This window comes from Oryx dammah, unplaced genomic scaffold (assembly GCF_014754425.2).
Source record: "Oryx dammah isolate SB20612 unplaced genomic scaffold, SCBI_Odam_1.1 HiC_scaffold_1, whole genome shotgun sequence".
Classification (NCBI taxonomy): domain Eukaryota; kingdom Metazoa; phylum Chordata; class Mammalia; order Artiodactyla; family Bovidae; genus Oryx; species Oryx dammah.
Genome location: NW_024070185.1, coordinates 93,419,563 through 93,440,144, shown reverse-complemented (window position 1 = coordinate 93,440,144; position 20,582 = coordinate 93,419,563). Strand labels below are relative to the sequence as shown.

Here is a 20,582-nt window from a genome sequence, read left to right as displayed (position 1 = left end):
AGAGAGAGCCTAGCAAGGACAGATACCCGTGAGAGGCACTGGTCACTGAAGAGAGCCTCAGCATCTGTTTAAGCTAGGGAATGTGTGGAAAGCAAGTAAAGGGCACAGAAATCAGCAATGAAGGGACTTCCCCAGTGATCCAGTGGTTAAGACTCCACACTTCTAAGGCAGGGAGCATGGGTTAATCCCTGGTTGGGCAACTAAGATCCCACATGTCATGCAGTTTTGTGACCAATTAAAAAAAAAAGAACTAAAGTTAAAAAAAAAAAAAATCAGCAATGAAGCTGAGGAAGGCAAAGATCTTCTTTGTTGTACAATAACCCTAGTGCCTAGTGATGACACACTCACATAGTTGATAAAATATTCGTGCTATGAATAAATGAAGATCAAATGAGTAGTTCCTACCATAGGTAGGAACAAAGGAAATCTTTGACAGTTTGATAGCAGTGGGCACTAGAAATGGGACTTTTTATCTCTATCACTTGCTCAGACATTCTAGATTGAAGAGGGAGGCATAACTGCATCCAAATAAGAGCCGCATCAGACACCTTCATTCAATTCATTCGGCATATTTTGAGTGCCCACAGCATCTACTGTTCTAGGGGTTAAGGCCTGCATGCATGCATACTCAGTCATGTCTGACTCTTTTGTGACTCCATAGGCTGTAGCCTTCCAGGCTCCTCTGTCCACGGGATTTCCCAGGCAAGAATACCAGAATGGGTTGTCCTTTCCTACTCCAGGGAATCTTCCTGACCTAGGGATCGAACCCACGTCTCTGGTGTCTCCTGCATTGGCAGGTAGACTCTTTACCAACTTTGTCACCTGGGAAAACCCCCAGGAGTTGAGGACAGAGGACAGAGCAGTAAAAAACCAAGCCCCCAACATCACCTCTCCTGGAGCTTATATAGTTTTGGGGGAACCAAAAAAATAAGGAAACAACCAAAACCACAGTATATTAAACCTAAAAAAAAAGCTGCTTAGTAAGAGGGATAGAAGTGTTAGTGTTGGGAAAGCAGTACAATTTTATATATGATGGGTAACTAAGTCCTCTCTGGTGTGAGATGATATCTGAGCAAACAATCAAAGACAGGGAGAAAACAAATCTATGAAACTAAGGAAAGAGTATTCCAGGCAAGAAGGAATCGCAAGTTCTAAGATGCTGAGATGGGGCCACGCCTAGCAGGAGAGAAAGTAAGAGGCCATTACAGCAATGAGCAATGGAAAAAGTGATAACAGATGTGGGTAGAGCAGGAGCTGGCTTCCAGATCATACTGTAAGGCCTTGTAGGCTGTGGTAAGGAAATGGGAGATTCAGAGTAGAGGCATGTATATATCTAGGTGGACAAGAGAAATGCCTGAGAGAGAAGCACTGGGCTAAGATCTATGCAAATCAACTCAACCCATCTGCACTCAAGTCAAGAGTGAATAGTGTCAAAGGGAAATTCCTTAGTATTTGTAAGCAAATACTAAGCATGAGTTTTTCTTCTACTGAAGATGAGTAAGCAAAACAACTGAGTCTATGGAAAATGTTTCTGAGAAAGGGAAATACTACTTCCATTTTGGAATCTTGAAGGTACAAGAAAATTGCCTGGAAAACTATTTAATATCCTCAAAAACAGGAATAAAATACATTCTCTCTAAACAGAAAAAGTTGAGAGAAAGGCTGAAGTTACAGGAAAATATATAGAATAAGATAATTGTTATGACATTAAGGACATTGTTCATAACATTCACAGTAGATATCATTTATTAACCATTTAAGCTTATGCCAGGAATTAGCGCAAATAGATGTAACCACATTTAATTACAATGCTAATAAGTGGGTATTATCAGTGCCACTTTACAAATGATGAAATTGAAAATTTAGGGAAGTTCAATAGCATGCCAAATGCCACATATCTGGTAAGTGGGAGAGCTAGGATTCAAGCTAGAGCTAGTCCATTACTGACTCAATGGACACGAGTTTGAGCAAACTCCAGGAGATGGTGAAGGACAGGGAAGCCTGGCATGCTGCAGTCCATGGGGTTGCAAAGAGTCTGACACAACTGAGCAACTGAACAACAGGTAGGATTCAAATCTACTTTTATTCTAAAAGCTATTCATCTGTTATGAACTGAACGCTTATGTCTCCCCAAAATCCATCTACTGAATCCTAATCCTCACTGTGGTGGTATTTGGAGGTGGAGGCGTTTAGAAGATGAAGGGGTCATAAGAGCGGAGCCCTCATGAATAGGATTAGTGCCCTTTTTATAAAAGAGACCTCAGGGAGCTCCTATCCCTCTTCTGCCGTGTGAGGACAGCAATCAGATGGCTGGAAACAGGAAGTCAGCCTTCAGATGCCAAATCTGCTGGTGCCCTGATCTTGTATGCTCCAACCTCTGCAACTTTGAGAAATAAATGTTTATGGTTTATAGGGCTATGGTACTTTGCTGCAACAGTCCAATCTGACTAAGACATCATCTAGCACACAATTAGATTTGAAGGCTACAAACTGAAATGAAAAGTATGATGGTTGAGAGAAGGAAGAACTACAATTTAGATGAAACTGGAATAACAAAATTAAGTAATCAAGTACAGAAGTGATACTGAGGAAAACTCAATCAGTGACATAGCAGATAAACTTGAAGAGTTCTTCCTGAATGTAAAGAAAACAACAAAAGGACTAAAAAAAAAAGCTAATTTGGTAGATGACTGGAGAATAACAAGAATCTTAAGTCAAAAACCACTAAAATAGAAACAATAATCAAACACAGAAGTAAAGAAAACTTTCCAAAGTTAAAAAAGATCCTCCCAAAAGAGATCATAGGCAAACTTAGTTAAGATTCTGAACTAGACAAAAATTTTAAGTTGTAAGTTAAAAATTACATAAACATATGGTAAGTCAGGCAGGTTATGGGCAAAGGCACAAACTTAGACTGATGTCAAAGTTCTCTGAAATAAAGTATAGATATAAAGCAACATATTGTACCTCAAGAATTTTATGTGCAACAATTTTACATTCACATATGATGACAAAGGCAATCTTAGATAACCAAGAATTTACAATATATACAACCCACAAGTCCTTCATGAATAAATTACTGAACTCCGATTCTAGTCAAAACAAATATGAATTGAAATTAAGAACTCAAGAACGCACTTTTATAAAAAATAGGAGCAGAATAACTGAACCACTCTGCTGTACACCTGAAACCAACACAACATTGTAAATCAACTATACGCTAATAAAAAATAAAAACAGGACCAGCAGTTATCACTAAAACCAAGTAAGGAGAATCTTAAGGCAAAGGTAAGTAAAAGTCTTAAAAAAAAAAAAAAACAAATAATAATATTTTAACTTTAATAATAACCTGAACACTGAAATGAGTTAATAAGAGCCAAAAAGTGCAAATGGGCAGAAAGAAATAGAATTAGAAAGGTAGAAAAGCTTATGCTAAATTTAAAGGGAGAAGGACTCAACAAATACTGCTTCCTTTCAGCCTTTAAAAATCATAGAATTCTAGACTGAAGAATATTTTCTGAAAATGTATAGGTTACCAACTGCAGAAGTAAAAATAAAATGTATACTATCCAAAGCAAGGGTGAAAATAACCAGAGAAAACATAATTCATACAGCAAAGAGAGATAGGGAAAACAAAATAAGGAAGCATAAATTTAAGGAAAACATACAACAGATGACATCAGGGGTGTAAAAAAAGGAAAAAGTAGCTTACCAAGAGAACCCAGGATGAGCAGAAATGTTAAGATCCACACAAGTATTCTCGATATATACCTGATTATCACCATCAAAATCATGGACAGAACTGTAGGGAAGATAAAGGACACACAGAATATCATTTGAAAACATTAGAAAATACAAAGAGAAACTCTTTCAATTGTATTCTCCTAGGGAAAATAATCTGTTGCTATTGACAAGTTCATGACCCCAATTTTGGTAAGAATGGAAACTGGCTGCTTTTGTACTTTGACTTGAGTACTTGTGTCACTTGAACAGCATCACTTAAAACCAAAAGCACTTAACTGTGGGTTGATAAACGACAGAATAGAATACATGCAAATGCATATGGTGATTCAAAGACAGCACAGAACTGTTATGGATTCACTACGGGAAGACATCAGAACTCACATGCAAACAGAGATGGCAACACACAAAGTGTAGAGAATGACATGCCATGTTCGTGACCAGAAAATTACCAAACACAGACAGAGATCAGTTAAATTAAATGCTACACTTCCTTGTGTCATCTATGCGTTTCAGGACCAACTTCTCGGATGTTCTTTTGGCCAACAAGTCAGATGGTATATTATCTTTTTCTAGTTTTTTCTCCTCTAAAACTCCAAGATATGCTCTGACTCTACAGAATAATACCCTGAAAACTACTGAAGTCAAAATTCCTGACCTTACTTCTCAACTGGGGTCAGGAGTCTTGATTGAGAAGCTCTTCAAAAAGGAGCAAAGCTTACTTGAGTTATTTAGCCAACTCCTATACCCACCCCAATGTGACAAAATCTTGAGTGAAAAAAATCTCAAAACAAAAAACTGAGAGGATTTGACCCTTGCATAGGGAAATTCATTTCTGAAATCATAATTTGTTTATCTCTAATTATTTAAAGTCTTGTTTCACAAACAAATGAATAAAGATCTTAAACCTCAAAAAGAAAACTATTCTAATAAAAAATGGAATTCCAATGACTTAACAACATTATTAGCACTACATTTCTAGGTTTGGATTTTTTTTTTCTTGGTTCAAGTATTCAACTATTTCAGAAATCAAATAATTTTTACATAAGGCTAGACTAATAGTCAAGTTTTCTTAGGCCATTTGCAAAGCCAACTAAATGTTTGGGATCTGTGACTAGGTAATGTTATTGAGGTACTCACATTTGCAATAAATGTACAGGAACCAAAAACAGATGGGAGTGTTTCAAATATCACAGAAATAGCTTTTCATATGGACAGCATTATTTCAACTGAGTCAAGTACTACCTAAGCAAAAAGAAAATACTCTCTAATGACAAGACAGAAATACAGCTAGTCTTCTCAATGACTATAATTGGTGTTAAGAGGCATAGACACTCATTTTACGTATATAACGAAATAGTTCTTTGGTTCCTACTACAGTTTACTTCTTCCATATAAAAAAGTCTATAAATTCTGATATGGCTACATACAGTTCTAGGATAATATAGGGAACTTACAACTTGAAAATCACATATTTATTTTATTACCTATTTATTGAGCAAAAAACTCACTGGCTAACAAGTGGAGAGTTCCTAATTTTTCCAGCAATACAGTAACATTAATTGCATCAATGAAAAAATTATATAATCCAAATGTAACCTATCAGAAATTTATGGGTTTTGATGGAAATATATGAGACTATATAACCTCTTTTTATAAGCAAGTAAGCCTTTTGGAATCATAAGTGAAAACAAAGGGGTGCTGACTCATTCAAAGAAGCCTCCTATTATCATACTAAATGTTATTATAGACTTAGTAACCAAAGTTTGGGAATATACCAGTTTTCTCCAATGAGAGAAAAAGAAGGGAAATGAGTTTCAGATATATATATATATATATATTCCTTTAAAAATATGTGTATACTTATAACTATATATAATCTGAAACAATTATTTTGGCTATGGGAAGTTAAACAATTTACAAGTATCCCCAGCAGTATTCATATTTTGGTGAAAAGAACAGTCTTCTACTGCAATACTATGTAATAGCTGATAATGAGAAAAACAATTACCTAGTGATAACAAGCAAAGTCCCAATATAATTTCTTTGCTGGTCATTACTCCACTAATCAGCCTGTGTAAGACACTATTGTCACTGACAAAGGTGATCAGGGCCTCTGCAAACTTGGCATAGCAGGAAATGTTCACAGGAGCACAGCGATGGAAGAATGGAATAGGTGCACTGGTGACACAAGAAAAAAAAAATCAGAAAAAAAATTACTCCTACTTAATATAAATGCCACATCAAACACACAAATGAAAGGTGAATATGACTGCAATACACTCCACCCTCCACACATCATATGGGAGCTAAGAGCTGTGAGCTTAATGCTATGAAGATGACTGTCATGGGGCGTGATGCAAATCTTACCACAAGCTTATCAAAGAGGGTGGAGTGCATATTCCAACAGAAGACATTACCCTCCCCTTCTGAAAAGAAACACACACACATACACACACAGACACAACTACCAAAAACAAAACCAAACACTTAACCTCCTCAGCCTACACATCAATCAAGAGGCAGATGACAAAACTTACAAACATATACTTTACTGAACTCAAAATTAATTTTTGCCATAAGCTATTTAAAAATAAAAAAGCATATACTTTTGCTTGAAATGTGCCACCATTAATAGAATATTTGCTCTATCAGAACAACATACAAAACCTTAGATTAAAAAAGGTATTTGAGGTACCAGTTTAATAACTAATACAAAGTAGTCATACCAAGACATCAACATACAGCAGAATATGCAGCTGTTTGAAACAATAACTATGAATGCTAGCATATGGAAGAACTTATAACAATACAAGGGGAAAAAATGAAAAACTTATATCTAATGTGATGATTACATCTCTGTATTAAACATCTAAGAGTGAGAACAGGGGAAAAACTCTAAAGAAAAATCTCTGCTTTGTTATAGTAATGAGATTATGGACTATTTTCTTTTCTTTTTATATGTTTTTATTATTAGGAGATTATTTGTGTCCAAAAAAAGAATCAACTATATCAGGTTTATACTGACTGCAGCTCTTACTTGTGAAGGAACATAGAAAGCGTGGCAGAAGTATAGCTTGTTATAACATGGTTCTATTTTAGCTTCTGAGAGCATGTGTGCATTTAATTAATGAGAGATTTTAAGCAAAGCTCTATGAACATGCCCTCAGTTATGATTTGTTCGAATTCTAAAAGAGCCCACATGTGTCCCTATGCCCAACACATATTTACATGTGCATTAAGTTAAAATTTAGTCATTGCTAACATGAATCCCACATTTTCAGAATTTTGTATAGGACTTTCAGTCATAGTTCTAATATAACTTTTTTGACTGGACTGATGTAGTGTGTTCTCATACTTGATTGGTACTGTATTTTGGTCAAATTGGTGAACAGATTACATGGTTGAGCACCAAATTCCAAAAGTCTCTAATCTCAGCAAAGCAACTTTGTATGACCTGAAGCAAAACACTGTTTTTGTTTCCTTCCTCAAAAAACAGTAAGAATGTATCTTTTCAAGTAAGAATATAAGCGAACTATATATTGATTTTCCTTAAATATTGGTACATGAGCACCATTGGGAGTAAGAATAAACATCTTCCATGCTGTTAAACTTTACGGAGCAATAAAATAATGTAATTTTAAAGATCTAGCCTTACCTTACTTATGTTTTAGAGTAAAATATATCCAAAAATGACAATGATAGGCATGCTTATTTTTTAAAAACTGGTTCCAAATACAAATGTGGGTGTATTTGTATACACCTCCAAATGGTGTTGGTGAAAGATAATGCCAAAGATTTGATATTTTGACACAAACTGCAGAAAGCCAGAGCCTTCTGAGTAATGCTTGAATTACAGGTATGTAAGTCACCATTTTTTGATTAACAGTTGTTTCATTAATGATTTGAAAATATATTAAATTATAGATTGCTTTTAGATAAAATAGATTTAGTTAGAAATATTTTAAGAATCAAAAAACATTAACAAGTTCTTACTCAGTGGAGACTAACCTGGGACAGAAACCTTTAAACTAACAACTGTGTTGTGACCTACAACTGCTTTTTTCCTGATACTGTCCTTGCCAGGTTAATGTCCCTGTCTAAGGACTTCTAACCATATTTTAAGCCTGGTTCTCTATCCTTCAAAACTAAAGTCCTCTCTGGTCTATGAATATCTACATCTTCATCCACTTTATTTATTATCCTAAAATCTCTGATGTCAACTTTGTTTAACTCACCTGCCTCCAACCTTGAACACAAAATACATCCACCTAAGAACACTGATGTTCTGTTTGTAATATCCACCAATTTTCTTGGTCTTACTCCCATTTTCCTTTCTCCTGTCTTGTACCCATAAACCTCACACTCTGTCAAGAAGTGGCTCCTTCTAAATCTCCCATATCCTAACAGGATGTTGATATATTTTTTATACTCAGATAGAAATACACATCATCTCCAAAAGGGAGTGGAACTTGTGACAAAGAAAACTGGACTTGGGTTTAGAAGCCCTGGGTGATTCTCCTCATATTAAACAGCTGCAGGTCACTATGTCTTTCTGCTTTTCTGTCCCTCCATCTGTCAGCTGAAAGGTAGGAGTAAGATCTCTGTAAGTCTTTTCACGTCACCTTCACCCTCATCCTCATCATGCTACTCACAAATCAATGATTCTAAATTAAGATAAGCAGGATGCCCAGTAGCTTTAGCTTTTTTCTGCTTTTCAAACTTAAAACGAGGATAGCTGATTTGAAAAGGGAAGAATTATAGTCTTAAAATTCTAAGCCTTCATTTTTATTTAAGGGGAAAAGCTGAGTGATATCAGCTCTGAACTTACCCTTTCAAGTCATTTGTATACTGTATATAAACACTTGGTCAATTAGAAAGAATACTTTTATAAGTATCCTTCAAAGAAGTGGAATAAAGTAACAACAGTTTGTTGCCTTATAATTCAATCTATGTCAGTTAAAAAAAAATCTGACAGCTCTAAAATTAAAGGTATAAAAATAGCACAAGCTGATTAACTACATTGTCTATCTGATGGTCAAAATGGTCAAAATCTGTTCTTGTGGTAAGGAATAACAGGTAAATTTAGTGTTACAGAATAAAAGAAACAGAAGGCAAACAAAAGAGAAAATAACATTTGGACACAACAGCAAAAATGAAATTAAATACTTAGCTTCAAAATAAAAAGTATTAGATTCCTTTGTCATTCTTTATTCTCAATTCAACTCTTTCCCAAACAAAAACAACTTGACCAGTCACAAGTTTTTAATACTTGAATTGCTTTACTATTTAAAAATTATAAGTAATCATGGCATTGAAATGGTTTGTCTTATATTTTACCACTTAAATCCCATGTGATATAATGAATTTAAGACGAGCTATCTGATTTTGTATATCTCTCAGAAAAATTACACTTCTGAGAGCCTAGTACATGAGATCATTTCTACTTTAGTGTCTAACCCAAATGACACACTCTGTGCTTCTTAATTAAGAGGAAAAGCATAAAGAATTCTGTTTATAGAAAGTCTTCCACCTTTTAAAGCCCACAGAATATTGAATCTTTAAGAAGTCAATGTCATCCCATTAGGAACTAACTGATGCTGTTTCACATTATTGAAACATAAGTCAACAAGAACAAATGAATTTATAATGAGTCTTTTAAAGATTTTTTAAATTAGCCACTCATAAGAAAACTGTATCTTACCTTGGCAAACATACGGCCATTTATCTGCCTTTAAGTCCAGATTATCACAGTTAATGAGCTCCATCAAAGTATGATGACAAACAATGCCTAATATTTTTTGTCCATATGCCTTCCTTCATAAGATGGAAGTCTGCACCTCACACAACTATTTTAAACCTCCAGGTTATAAATAAGCCATTACACTTGATTTCTAATTAAATTTTTTTTAAGAAATAAAACAATTAAAAAAGGTTCTGGGAATATCTCTATAGCATAGCAAAGGCAGGAAATAAGTAATCAAGAATCTAATGGCACTATGCAGTGATGTTCACGTTTCATTTTATTTCTTTTCTCTCCTCTTCCATTTCTATACTCCCTTTCCCCCGCTTCAAACTAACTGTGGTATAGACTTTACAAGGTCTTAAATTCAAATTCTGATTCTCAACAGTTAGTTGTGCGACTTTGAGCAATCTATCTAACCTTTCTCTTATAAGGGACAATATCCTTACAGGGTTTTGAGAGAGTTCAATGAGATAATACAAGAAACTTAAAACAGTGCTTGACACCCAATAGATGATTTATAAATGCTAATTCACCTTGATCCTTCACTTAAAAATATAGATATATCGTATTTTTTTTCATGACTATTAGTTTCTTATTTCTGTATCATGTTAATTCTCCAACACTTAGTGTCCTTTCTGGCATCTGAAAGTATCAAAATAAATGTTTGTTTGATGAATAAACTGAAGTTATGAAATCTGTTTCTAGTACTGCAGTTTTCTCTAGCTATCGTCAGAACTTTAAGCATTATAAATATATAGGCTGGCTAGAACTCCCCATGGCTACCATGTTCAGCACATCACCAACAGAGTTCTAAATCTGGATACAATATGGCCCTTTCTAGGCACTGGTTTGTAAAATTCAAAAGCTCTTAGGAACAGTAATCATTTGGCAATTGCGTGGCACTAGTGTTTTACTGCAATTAGTTTACCACTGTTTTTCTTTAAAATAGACACTACCTTCATCTGCAGAAAGTTCCTGAGTACCCAGGACGGATGAGGAGATGGGCAGGTTCTAGACGTTGATATAGATAATACCCTGAGCCAAACACCAAGCACAATAACGTATGTTTAACACATAGTATCTTATTTAATTCTTACAGCAATTCCATGCAAGAGGTATTGATATTCCCACTTTATGTATGAGGAAACTTGGTTTACGAAGAGCTTAACAGACTTGTTTATGCTGAGAGCCATTTGCCTGCATCACAGGTTTGCCTAGTATTAGTCAAAAGTGTTAGTACGTATAAAAAAGTCAATCAAAGTATAGTCCCTACTCTTTTTAAGGACAGAGACTAGATCCTACTCATCTTTGGAGATTTGGTATCTATGTGTGAAACAGGGTAGTGACCTAAATTTTTTATTAAAACTAATTTATTGTTTTCTGATCCTTTGACTTTGCTTGACAGATACTAGATTTACTATGTACAAGGTCTTGATTTGCCTTCCTTCTGTCAATTATCTCTTCTCATTTACTTTCCAAAAAGGTGAGTTCAGACAAAAGTGATAGATTGTGAACTACTAACATAAGTAAAACATGCTGCTGCTGCTGCTAAGTCACTTCAGTCATGTCCGACCCTGTGTGACCCCACAGACAGCAGCCTACCAGGCTCCCCCATCCCTGAGATTCTCCAGGCAAGAACACTGGAGTGGGTTGCCATTTTCTTCCCCAATGCAAGAAACTGAAAAGTGAAAGTGAAGTCACTCAGTCGTGTCCGACTCTTAGCGACCCCATGGACTGCAGCCTACCAGGCTCCTCCGCCCATGGGATTTTCCAAGCAAGAGTACTGGAGTGGGGTGCCATTGCCCTCTCCTAAGTAAAACATGAGGATCTTTAAATAGAGTATAAACATTTATATAAACAGTTTTCAGACAGTATAGATTCATCATTGCATCTTGGATTACTAAGACATTAGTGGATAACTATGCTACCAAGCCTGTCCATCTCTAACATTCAAGCCCCTAATTCTATGTTTCCTGTCCTAGTGAATGCTTTTAGGATGCTGTACATGAGACATCCATGAGTATGCAGCCAAGACTGGATCACCCAGCATAACCAGGAACAGGGAGTCCTCAACATGGTAGAGTCAGAGGTCAGAGGTGCAGAAGGATATGCAGTATGAACTGCCCTCTACCCTAAACCCATGTATATTATACTAGAGCAGGCAACTTCATTCTCATACCATGGCTTTTTCATACTTATTATATTTATGCCTTAAAATAGTGACTCTATACTCAAATATGTGCTTAAAATAGGCGTTAGCAGTTGAGTAGATAAGAGAACAGAGCTTTTCTTGTTTTTACATTGATAATTTTCTCTATTCAAAGAATCTCTTTTCTTTATTGTCACAGCCTCCCTAATATTCTCAATTTTCATGAATGGAGTCTCCCTACTTATTGGTCTAAGCAGATAATTTGTAGGTCCTTCCTATTTAGTATCTTTTAAAACAGTCCCATTGTTTTTATGTCTTTAGGCTTTAAATTTTAATTTTAACAGCAACTTGACAAAACTAAAAGAGCAGGAAATCAATTAAACTGATATGTCCTTGTCAACTTTTCAACAGAAAATTTCAAATTCAAGTTAATGAAGCATAAGTAATACCCCTAAGTCAGCTGAAGGAAAGGAGACATAGATAAGAATTTTAACCAATAGCTTTCTATAACATACTAAGATACAATAAAAAGTGGTTTTGACTCAGTATCCCTGGGAAATATTCATGTCATACATGGTTAGTGATATATGCTAAGGTTCTTAAGATCAGACATACTCCAAACAGTATATACTTAATTCTGAAGATATATACTACAGTGCTTGAGAATCTATTTCCTTTAAAAAAAAAAATCAATTTATAATTTTAAAATTTGCCTCACTTAAAACTACTATGAGATCTGTCCAAAAAAAGAGAAAAGATAAAAGAAATATCTAAGGAATTCCCCTGCAGCCCAGTGGTTAGGACTCCATGCTCTCACTGCTGAAGGCCTTGGTTGATCCCCGGTCAGAGAACTAAAACCCCAGAAGCCCAAATCTGTGTGACGTGGCCCCAAATTTTAAAATTCTTTCAAATAAACAATATTTCTTTGTTTGTATCCATTACATATAGTAGGTACTTAACAATAAATGTTTGTTGATTAGGACAAACAGCTTATTACAGAGAAAGTACCTAGAGGATATAGCCAGAAATAAAGTATGGAGACTAATCACTGGCATATTTTTAAATTTCTAAGGGTAATTTAAAAATAATACCGGTTAGGATGATCAACTTCAAAGAAACTTCAAAGAATCTTTTGAAACTGTGAGACGTGACTTCCAAATTTTGCTTTAAGTTTTATAGTATCAACAGCTTTCTATACTTGAAAACTATGACATTAAAAAGAAAAGTGAGGGACTTCCCTGGTGGTCCCGTGGTTAAGCCTCTGCCCTTCCACTGCAGGGTGCATGGGTTCAGTCCTTGGTAGGGGAACCAAGATCCCACTTGCCACTAGGCATGGCCAAGAAATTAATTAATTAATTAATTTAAAAAATTTTAAAGTGAGCTCCCCAAAGAAATTTAAAGTATTTGAGAATGAGACATGTTGTTTGCCTGTGTGTATGTGTACTTTAAAATAATGTGAAATTCATGTTGTCATTTCTATTACTTCTTTAAAAATTGTAAAAGTACTGAAACTGGGCAACAGATATCATCAAGTCACTCTTTTCTCATAACATATACAGTTTAAAACCTACCTACAAAAACAAAAGTCACAAGTTAATGAAATACAATAAAATTTACCTCGCTGGAACAGGTAGTTTGGGGCAAAGACCTTTTACTTTTGATGATGCATATTCAGAAGGCTTTAGGTCATAGCTGCATAGTGCCGAGCCTGTTGAAAGAAAAGCTAAATGTTAGCTAGCAGAACAGAGTCTGAATAAATTCTTTTCTAAATTCATTTTAATTTTATTTTATAGGTTAATATTAATTCAACATATACAACTTTCAAACATTATAGAACTCATAAAAGTTTGATTTGGCCTAATAGTATGGATCCTCAATCATTTGAAACAGACTCTTCTCTGGAAACTTATATACAAAGTTTAATTAACAGTATTAGGGTAATAACAGTAAATACTAGAGCGTCTTCATTGAGTGTCATATGTCAGGCCCTATATAACATACATACACACACATATAATTTTATAAAGAGTCAACTTGCATCGTAACTGACCCAACTCTGTCCAGAAATGTCTTCAAACAATGGAAAAAACTAACATGATAAAAATTCTCCAGAAGAAACCAAGAGTTTTTGCCAGCCCCAGTGCTTCTGAGGGTTAGGCTGAAACCAGCCCATTTGCGAGGCTCGTTCAGTTCCCCATGCAGGTTTCTCATCCCAAGAGAACGGTTGGGGTGAGCAAAGGACCCGTTTCCTCCTCCCATCATGCTGTGAACTCACTGGTGGGGTGAACTTCTCTCTCATACATATAAATTATATAATTTACTTTAACTTTACTAGGCAGGCATTATTAAGCCCACTTAACAGAGGATAAAATAGAGGCTAAGCGATAAGGTAAATAACTGACATAGTTAATAATCAGTAAGCTGGGATTAAACCCTAGATCTCTTTGGCTACAAAACTCTTCTTCAACTACATATGTCATCTCTCCTTCCTATGCTTTCCACTACTAAATATTTAAGATTACTTCATATAGCACAGAGCATTCAGATAACACATTACTTTTTTCTTATGTAAGAGATATGAGACAGTAACTGTAAATAAACTGAACTAACTGATCAAATCAATCAATTGATCAAAAGAGTCTCAGTTTTCAGATAGTTTAAAACAGCTTAAATTCAGTCTTAGATTGGTTATTTTCTGACTACATGGCCAATACATACATACATACATACATACATACATACATATATGGGCTTCCCTGGTAGTTCAGCTAAAGAATCTGTTTGCATTATAGGAGACCCCAGTTCAATCCCTGAGTTGGCAAGATCTGTCGGAGAAGGGATAGGCTACCCACTCCAGTATTCTTGGGCTTTCCTGGTGGCTCAGTTGGTATCTGCTTAGAATCTGCCTGCAATGCGGGAGATCTGGGTTCAATCCCTGGGCTAGGAAGATCTCCTGGAGAAGGGAATGGCTACCCACTCCATTATTTTGGCCTGGAGAATAGTCCATAGGGTCAGAAAGAGTTGAACACAACTGAGTGACTTTCACTTTCATTTATATATATATAATTTGGATGGATACAGTATACCAAATCCTTGATTAAGTCTTATTCAAACAACATGCTAATTTTTCAATATGGCAACTATGATAAAGTTCATTGTACAAAGACATTGTTAGCTAGGGACATTTAGGCTTTAGTTCTAATTTTGCTCAGACCAACTATATTATATCATGTAAACTGTATTTCATTATTGAAGTTCTTACTAGGTTACTAATTTGGGCAAATACTTTATTATTAAATACAAATAGAATGGCTTTGCATTTATATTATAGCAATAATGAGATTTTGCACTGTATCACATGCAATATGTTTAAAATATAATGTGAAGGCAGATTTTAACACTGAATTAATTGTGAAAACATCATGTGAGGACATGAGAAGGAACTAGAATTGAATACAGAAAAAAAGATTTGTTGGGACAACAAAATGGAGAGGTTTATTTCATTTACATCTTATACTTTCAATTTACATCTTATACTTTCAATCAAAAGAGTTTGAGAAAGCCACAAACCTGCACTACATCAGTAATGCTGCCCCCAAACCAACCTGTTAAGTGTTTGAATATGTGGGCTTAGTAGCATATTTACATAAATACATGTAGCATCTATTTTATATCAAAATATTTCAGGTAATTAGGCAGAGTAAAATATATTTAAAGAGATACTTGAAAGTTGCACGGCATTGTTCTTCAAGATTCTGCAGCTCTTAAGATAGACTCAATAGGAAACTAAGTTTCTAAAATTGTTTTCTATCATTCTCTTCCATTTTAATGACTTAAACATGAATATTAAGCATCCAACTTCTAAAATTAGGCTTTAATGTTTAAAGATAATACCACTAGATACTATTTATAGCAATTTTAGAGAAAATATGACAGCCATGGCAAGCAAACACTTTAGATTAATTGTAAAATAGTTGGAGTCCTGTTACAGAATTGCTCAAGAGAAAATAGCCACCGTGCCAGTAACTGCAGGGCAAGCACCCAATGTGATCATCAACTTCCTGATCTGAATTGTCAACTTACTTCTTTCAGAGTCCAAGATGGAATTGATTTGCACAACACGAAAGGCCCTAACTAAAGCATATTGTGTCAGTGCTGTCAAACACACTGCTCCATTTGAATTCAGTGAACATAATCTTCATCCCCACCCTTTTTTCATTTTAAAAAAGGAGGTCAGCAGGTGCAACAGAGTTCAATTTTATAAAGACTTTCCCAGGATAGTGCTCAATGAAAGGATAATAGCCTTATCTCTGATGGTATTCTGGGACAGAGGCCAGTACTAAATAGATCCTGTACTAAATAGATTAAAGGAAAAAGATCTTTACAATGTGCTGGTAGTAACAATCAGAAGAAACCTTATATTGCTTCCTACTCAAAGGACTGATGGACAGAGAAGCCTCAATGAAGAACATTAAAACAACCCAGAAATGGCCAATGTTTTACAATTGTTTCTCTTTTCATGTGTATTGCTAATGTATTTTTAGTGAACTCTTAAGGTAGTATCTATTTTATTTTTTTTAGTAATAGAAGTATAGACATAAGATGTTTGGTTATAAACAGCAAGACAATATTTTTCTTCTACTGCAAAAAACAGGGAAATACCATGCTAGAGTAATGAAAAGTCTAAAGCAAAGAACAAAAGCTTATCAAAACCATATCAGAGGCAATCCATGCAACTCAGCCAATGTTATTCAAAAGCCATCAGAATGAATGATATAAGGAACCTAACTTGGGTATATAAGCATTTATCTTGGTAAACAGTTGCTATAGTCCCCAGAATGTTAACTACTACAATATTTCAAATGTCTTATAATAGTCAATTATTTATTTTTTAGCTCAATATCACTTATAACAGCTTCACTAAGAGATATGTTTCCATCACCATGCCCCAAACATTACAGATGAAAAAAAGCAAGTCATATTTCCAAGGCATTGTAGGAGATCACTGACAAACTAAGAAATAGAATTCTTTACCTGCAGCCTACAATCCTTCTCCTGTGTCTTTCCTAATAATCATAATCAGACAAGTATTCAACATGCTCCTGAGAAAAAAATGTATATTCCACAGACACTGCAAAGATAATACGTCTGAAAAACATTTTTTTCCATCAGTTCAGTTCAGTTCAGTCGCTCAGTCGTGTTCGACTCTTTGCGACCCCATGGATCACAGCACGCCAGGCCTCCCTGTCCATCACCACTCCCAGAGTTCACTCAAACTCACATCCATCGAGTCGGTGATGCCATCGAGCCATCTCATCCTCTGTTGTCCCCTTTTCCCCCTGCCCCCAATCCCTCCCAGCATCAGGGTCTTTTCCAATGAGTCAACTCTTTGCATGAGGTGGCCAAAGTACTGGAGTTTTAGCTTTAGCATCAGTCCTTCCAAAGAACACCCAGGGCTGATCTCCTTTAGAATGGACTGGCTGGATCGACTTGCAGTCCAAGGGACTCTCAAGAGTCTTCTCCAACACCACAGTTCAAAAGCATCAATTCTTTGGCACTCAGCTTTCTTCACAGTCCAACTCTTGCATCCATACATGACCACTGGATTCCATCACCCACTCTTTACACCTGCTCTGCCTCCTCCCATTTTAAATCTACCCTAGGTAATGGCTCCACCATTCATAAAATTCCCAAGATGAAGTATGGAAGTCATTATGTATCTTCTTTATCTACATCTTCCATTTATGTCTTCTCATACTATTCAAGAGATTCAAGATACCAAGTCCTGACAATCAGACCTTTCTACGTTATTTTTTTAAAATAATTTTTATTTAGTTATTTATTTTTGACTGCATTAGGTCTTCACTGCTGCACACAGGCTTTCTTTTCACTGCGATGTATGGGCTTCTCATTGCTGTGGCTTCTCTTGTTGCAGAGCACGGGCTCTAGGGCACTCAGGCATCAGTGGCTGCTGTGCACAGGCTCAGCAGTTGTGCACACAGGCTCAGCTGCCCTGCAGCGCACAGGATCTTCTCAGATCAAACCTGTGTCCTTTGCATTGGCAGGCGGATTCTTCACCACTGAGCCACCAGGGAAGTCCTAGATCTCTGTTATTTCAGACCATCGTGATCTCTTATTGGGTCAGTTAACTACTCTCTCAGAGGGTTTCTTACCTCCATCCTGCACAACCTTCAGAATGATTTCTGTAAACTTAGGATTTGTTTATTATACCTCCGCTCTCAGGACAAATTCCAAACTCCTTGGCTTCAAGGCCCTCCTAAGGCAGGCCTCTACCTAAAACCCCAGGCTCATTAATAAACTACTTATAATTCTTGCGGTTTCTCAAGCTTCCAGGCTTTTTCACATGCTATTCCCTCTGCTTGAGCTGTCCTTTCCTACCTAGCATCTGAAAGAGTGTTCAAGTTTGAGGAGAATGTCTACAAACTACAAGCTTTACCCCCTCTGTCAAGTCTTATCTGATGCACCCAAACAAAGCTATTTACCTCTTAGCTGTATTATAAAACACATATTATTTTATAATTTTTTAGTTTACATATCATTTCTATCTTTAGAATGTGAGCTCGTTGAGAACTGGGTTCTTATGCCTACAAAATATCTGGAATTTCTATTTCCTGGCACACAGACAGCACGCAAAAGCCATCTGTTGAATAAAACAGATATCCTGATTAACAACAACAAAAAAGAATTATTTTAACCTCTTATATTTTGGTGTTATATATAATGATATATGCTTTTCATCATTCACTACAAAGTACACTATCTAAAATAGGGATTACTAAACCTTGGTATTAACACAATTCTCAGGCAGTTCTTGGTTGTAGGGAGCTACTTGTGCATTTGTAGGCTGTTTATCAGCAACCCTGGTCTCTGTCCACTAGATGCCAGCAGCCTCCCTGTAACCTCTCACCCAACTGTGACAACCAAAAAAAAAAATGTCTCCTGACACTACTAAACATCCTGGATGGGGGAGAGGGAGGAGGTAGTTGTGGCAGGTTCAAAAGTCACCCTTAGTTAAGAAATACTAGTCTAAAACATGAAATTATTTGAAATAAAGAGTTGGCATTGGCGGCTAATTCTTATTTTCAAATTTTGTTTGATTTACTATCTCAATAACATTTTTAGGATACACCAAGAAGAAAAAAATAGTCCTTAAAACACATGGTTTAGAAAATTGTAGTTAATAAAAAAGAAAATCTTTCAATGCAGAAGTTTTTGTTATTAAGAACAAATGATGTGAATATGAATTCAATGAATTTAATTCCTTTCTAAGTAGGAAAGGATTCTGTATTTATATGCCAGAAAAGAGCAAGACAATTTTCCAATTTCCATTTCTAGTAACCAATAAAGAGGATGGACATATTTGCAATTCCCAAGAAGCACTATTAACTAGCTGGAGATATGGCATCTGTGATCACTACAGGCACATACTAGGTACACAATAAATATCTGCTGAGGGAATTAACTTTGGCCATCTTTGTACAAGACTCCTACTGTATTGCAGAGGATAAAGAGAAGTTTGCCTGCCTACTCTAACGCAAGCTCCTTACACATGGCAACTATACCTTGTTTTTGTCTTTCTGGTACATATTTAATGGGTACTAATTAATTATTTGTTGAATAAAGTAATTACTTAGAATTATATTACTAAACTGAAGAATTTCCCCCTCTTTTTAACAGTCAAGTCTCCCTTGATGATCTCTGATTTGGAGGCAATTAAATCAATTGCTACAGTTGTTCATTTCACTCATTTATAAATGATAACCAACCTTTTGATATACTGTGGCCAAAACGAATCCATACTAAGCAACTATACTCCAATAAAAGTTAAAAAAGAAAAAAGAATCCATACTAATTCTGTGGTTTAAGTTATACTGTAACTGACTGGTAAGAAAAAAAGGCAAACAATAATCTGATTGCCTATTCATACTAACTTTACACTAACCAATTAGATAACAATAATCAAAAGGCTTGTTAGTATTCACATATTTTATCTGAATGGATCACAAACTCTCTCATGATTTTCACCAATGATCACTGAAAGCACCAATCCGCATGGCTCACCTCAAAATGTGAACATGGCCCAAACGGCAGGTCATAAAGCACTATGAATTTATACAAGATACAGTACATTGAAGAAGAACTCAAATAGGAGAGCTATAAACCGGACACAAAAGAAAAATAAGAAACCAGCCATTTTACTACAGTGTTAGGGAAAACAAAATAATATTGATACAACAGTTTGATAAGAGTAATACAAGAAATAATACGGAATTCCATGAAAAATAATAGCACCAACTGAGAACAAGCAGTCAGCCCTCAACTTACAGGTTATTCTCATTTCTAAACTTTTGTTTAGAATTTAGACTGTATGTGGAAAGAATAAAATGACATGCAAAGCATGGGCATGGCACATGCTGCTGTGCACAGCACAAATAGGTATTATAAATATGTTGAAACAAAACGCAGAGCTTCAGTCTGATTTGCCTATTCAGACTCAAATGCCCAAGCTGAACATCAGGGACAGTGGAGTAAAGTGAACGGTGGACTATGGACCAGAGGTGTGGTAGGACCAGAATCAGAAGAGGGAGAGGAAGAGGAAGAACATCTGAGCAGGTATCATCTTCCCTTCCCTTCACCATCTGTCATGGTTTGAGCCCAGCGGATGATCTGGCTGGGCTGAGATGAAAGTTTCATGTAAAGTTGAAGTTAGTGTCAGAGGGAGGAAGATTCCTACCCACCCCACACAATGTATACATTTTTGAGTTTTCCAAAATAATGATAGTAAAGGAGGAAATAAACTTGTTTATCAGAAACGGCAGGGAAGGAAAGTTGATGGATTCATGCTCTGCTGAAAAATAAGACCTCAGATGGGAGCTCTCACCAGATGGTTTTCGTTTCCCCCATAAGGTTAGGAAAGAGGAAGAA

General features: G+C 35.8%; 1 protein-coding gene across 3 annotated transcripts in view; it reads right to left on the bottom strand.

Annotated features, from left to right (window-relative positions):
* SLC44A1 (solute carrier family 44 member 1) overlaps positions 1 to 20,582 on the bottom strand; it is a 217,127-nt gene that overhangs the window by 83,687 nt on the left and 112,858 nt on the right. For all 3 annotated transcript variants that reach the window (XM_040241010.1, XM_040241025.1, XM_040241018.1), the window contains exons 5-7: positions 13,254 to 13,344; positions 5,753 to 5,922; positions 3,713 to 3,802 (exon numbers count right to left, since the gene is read on the bottom strand). In XM_040241010.1, the coding sequence (XP_040096944.1) occupies positions 3,713 to 3,802; positions 5,753 to 5,922; positions 13,254 to 13,344 (351 nt within the window). The remainder of the gene's footprint in view (positions 1 to 3,712; positions 3,803 to 5,752; positions 5,923 to 13,253; positions 13,345 to 20,582) is intronic.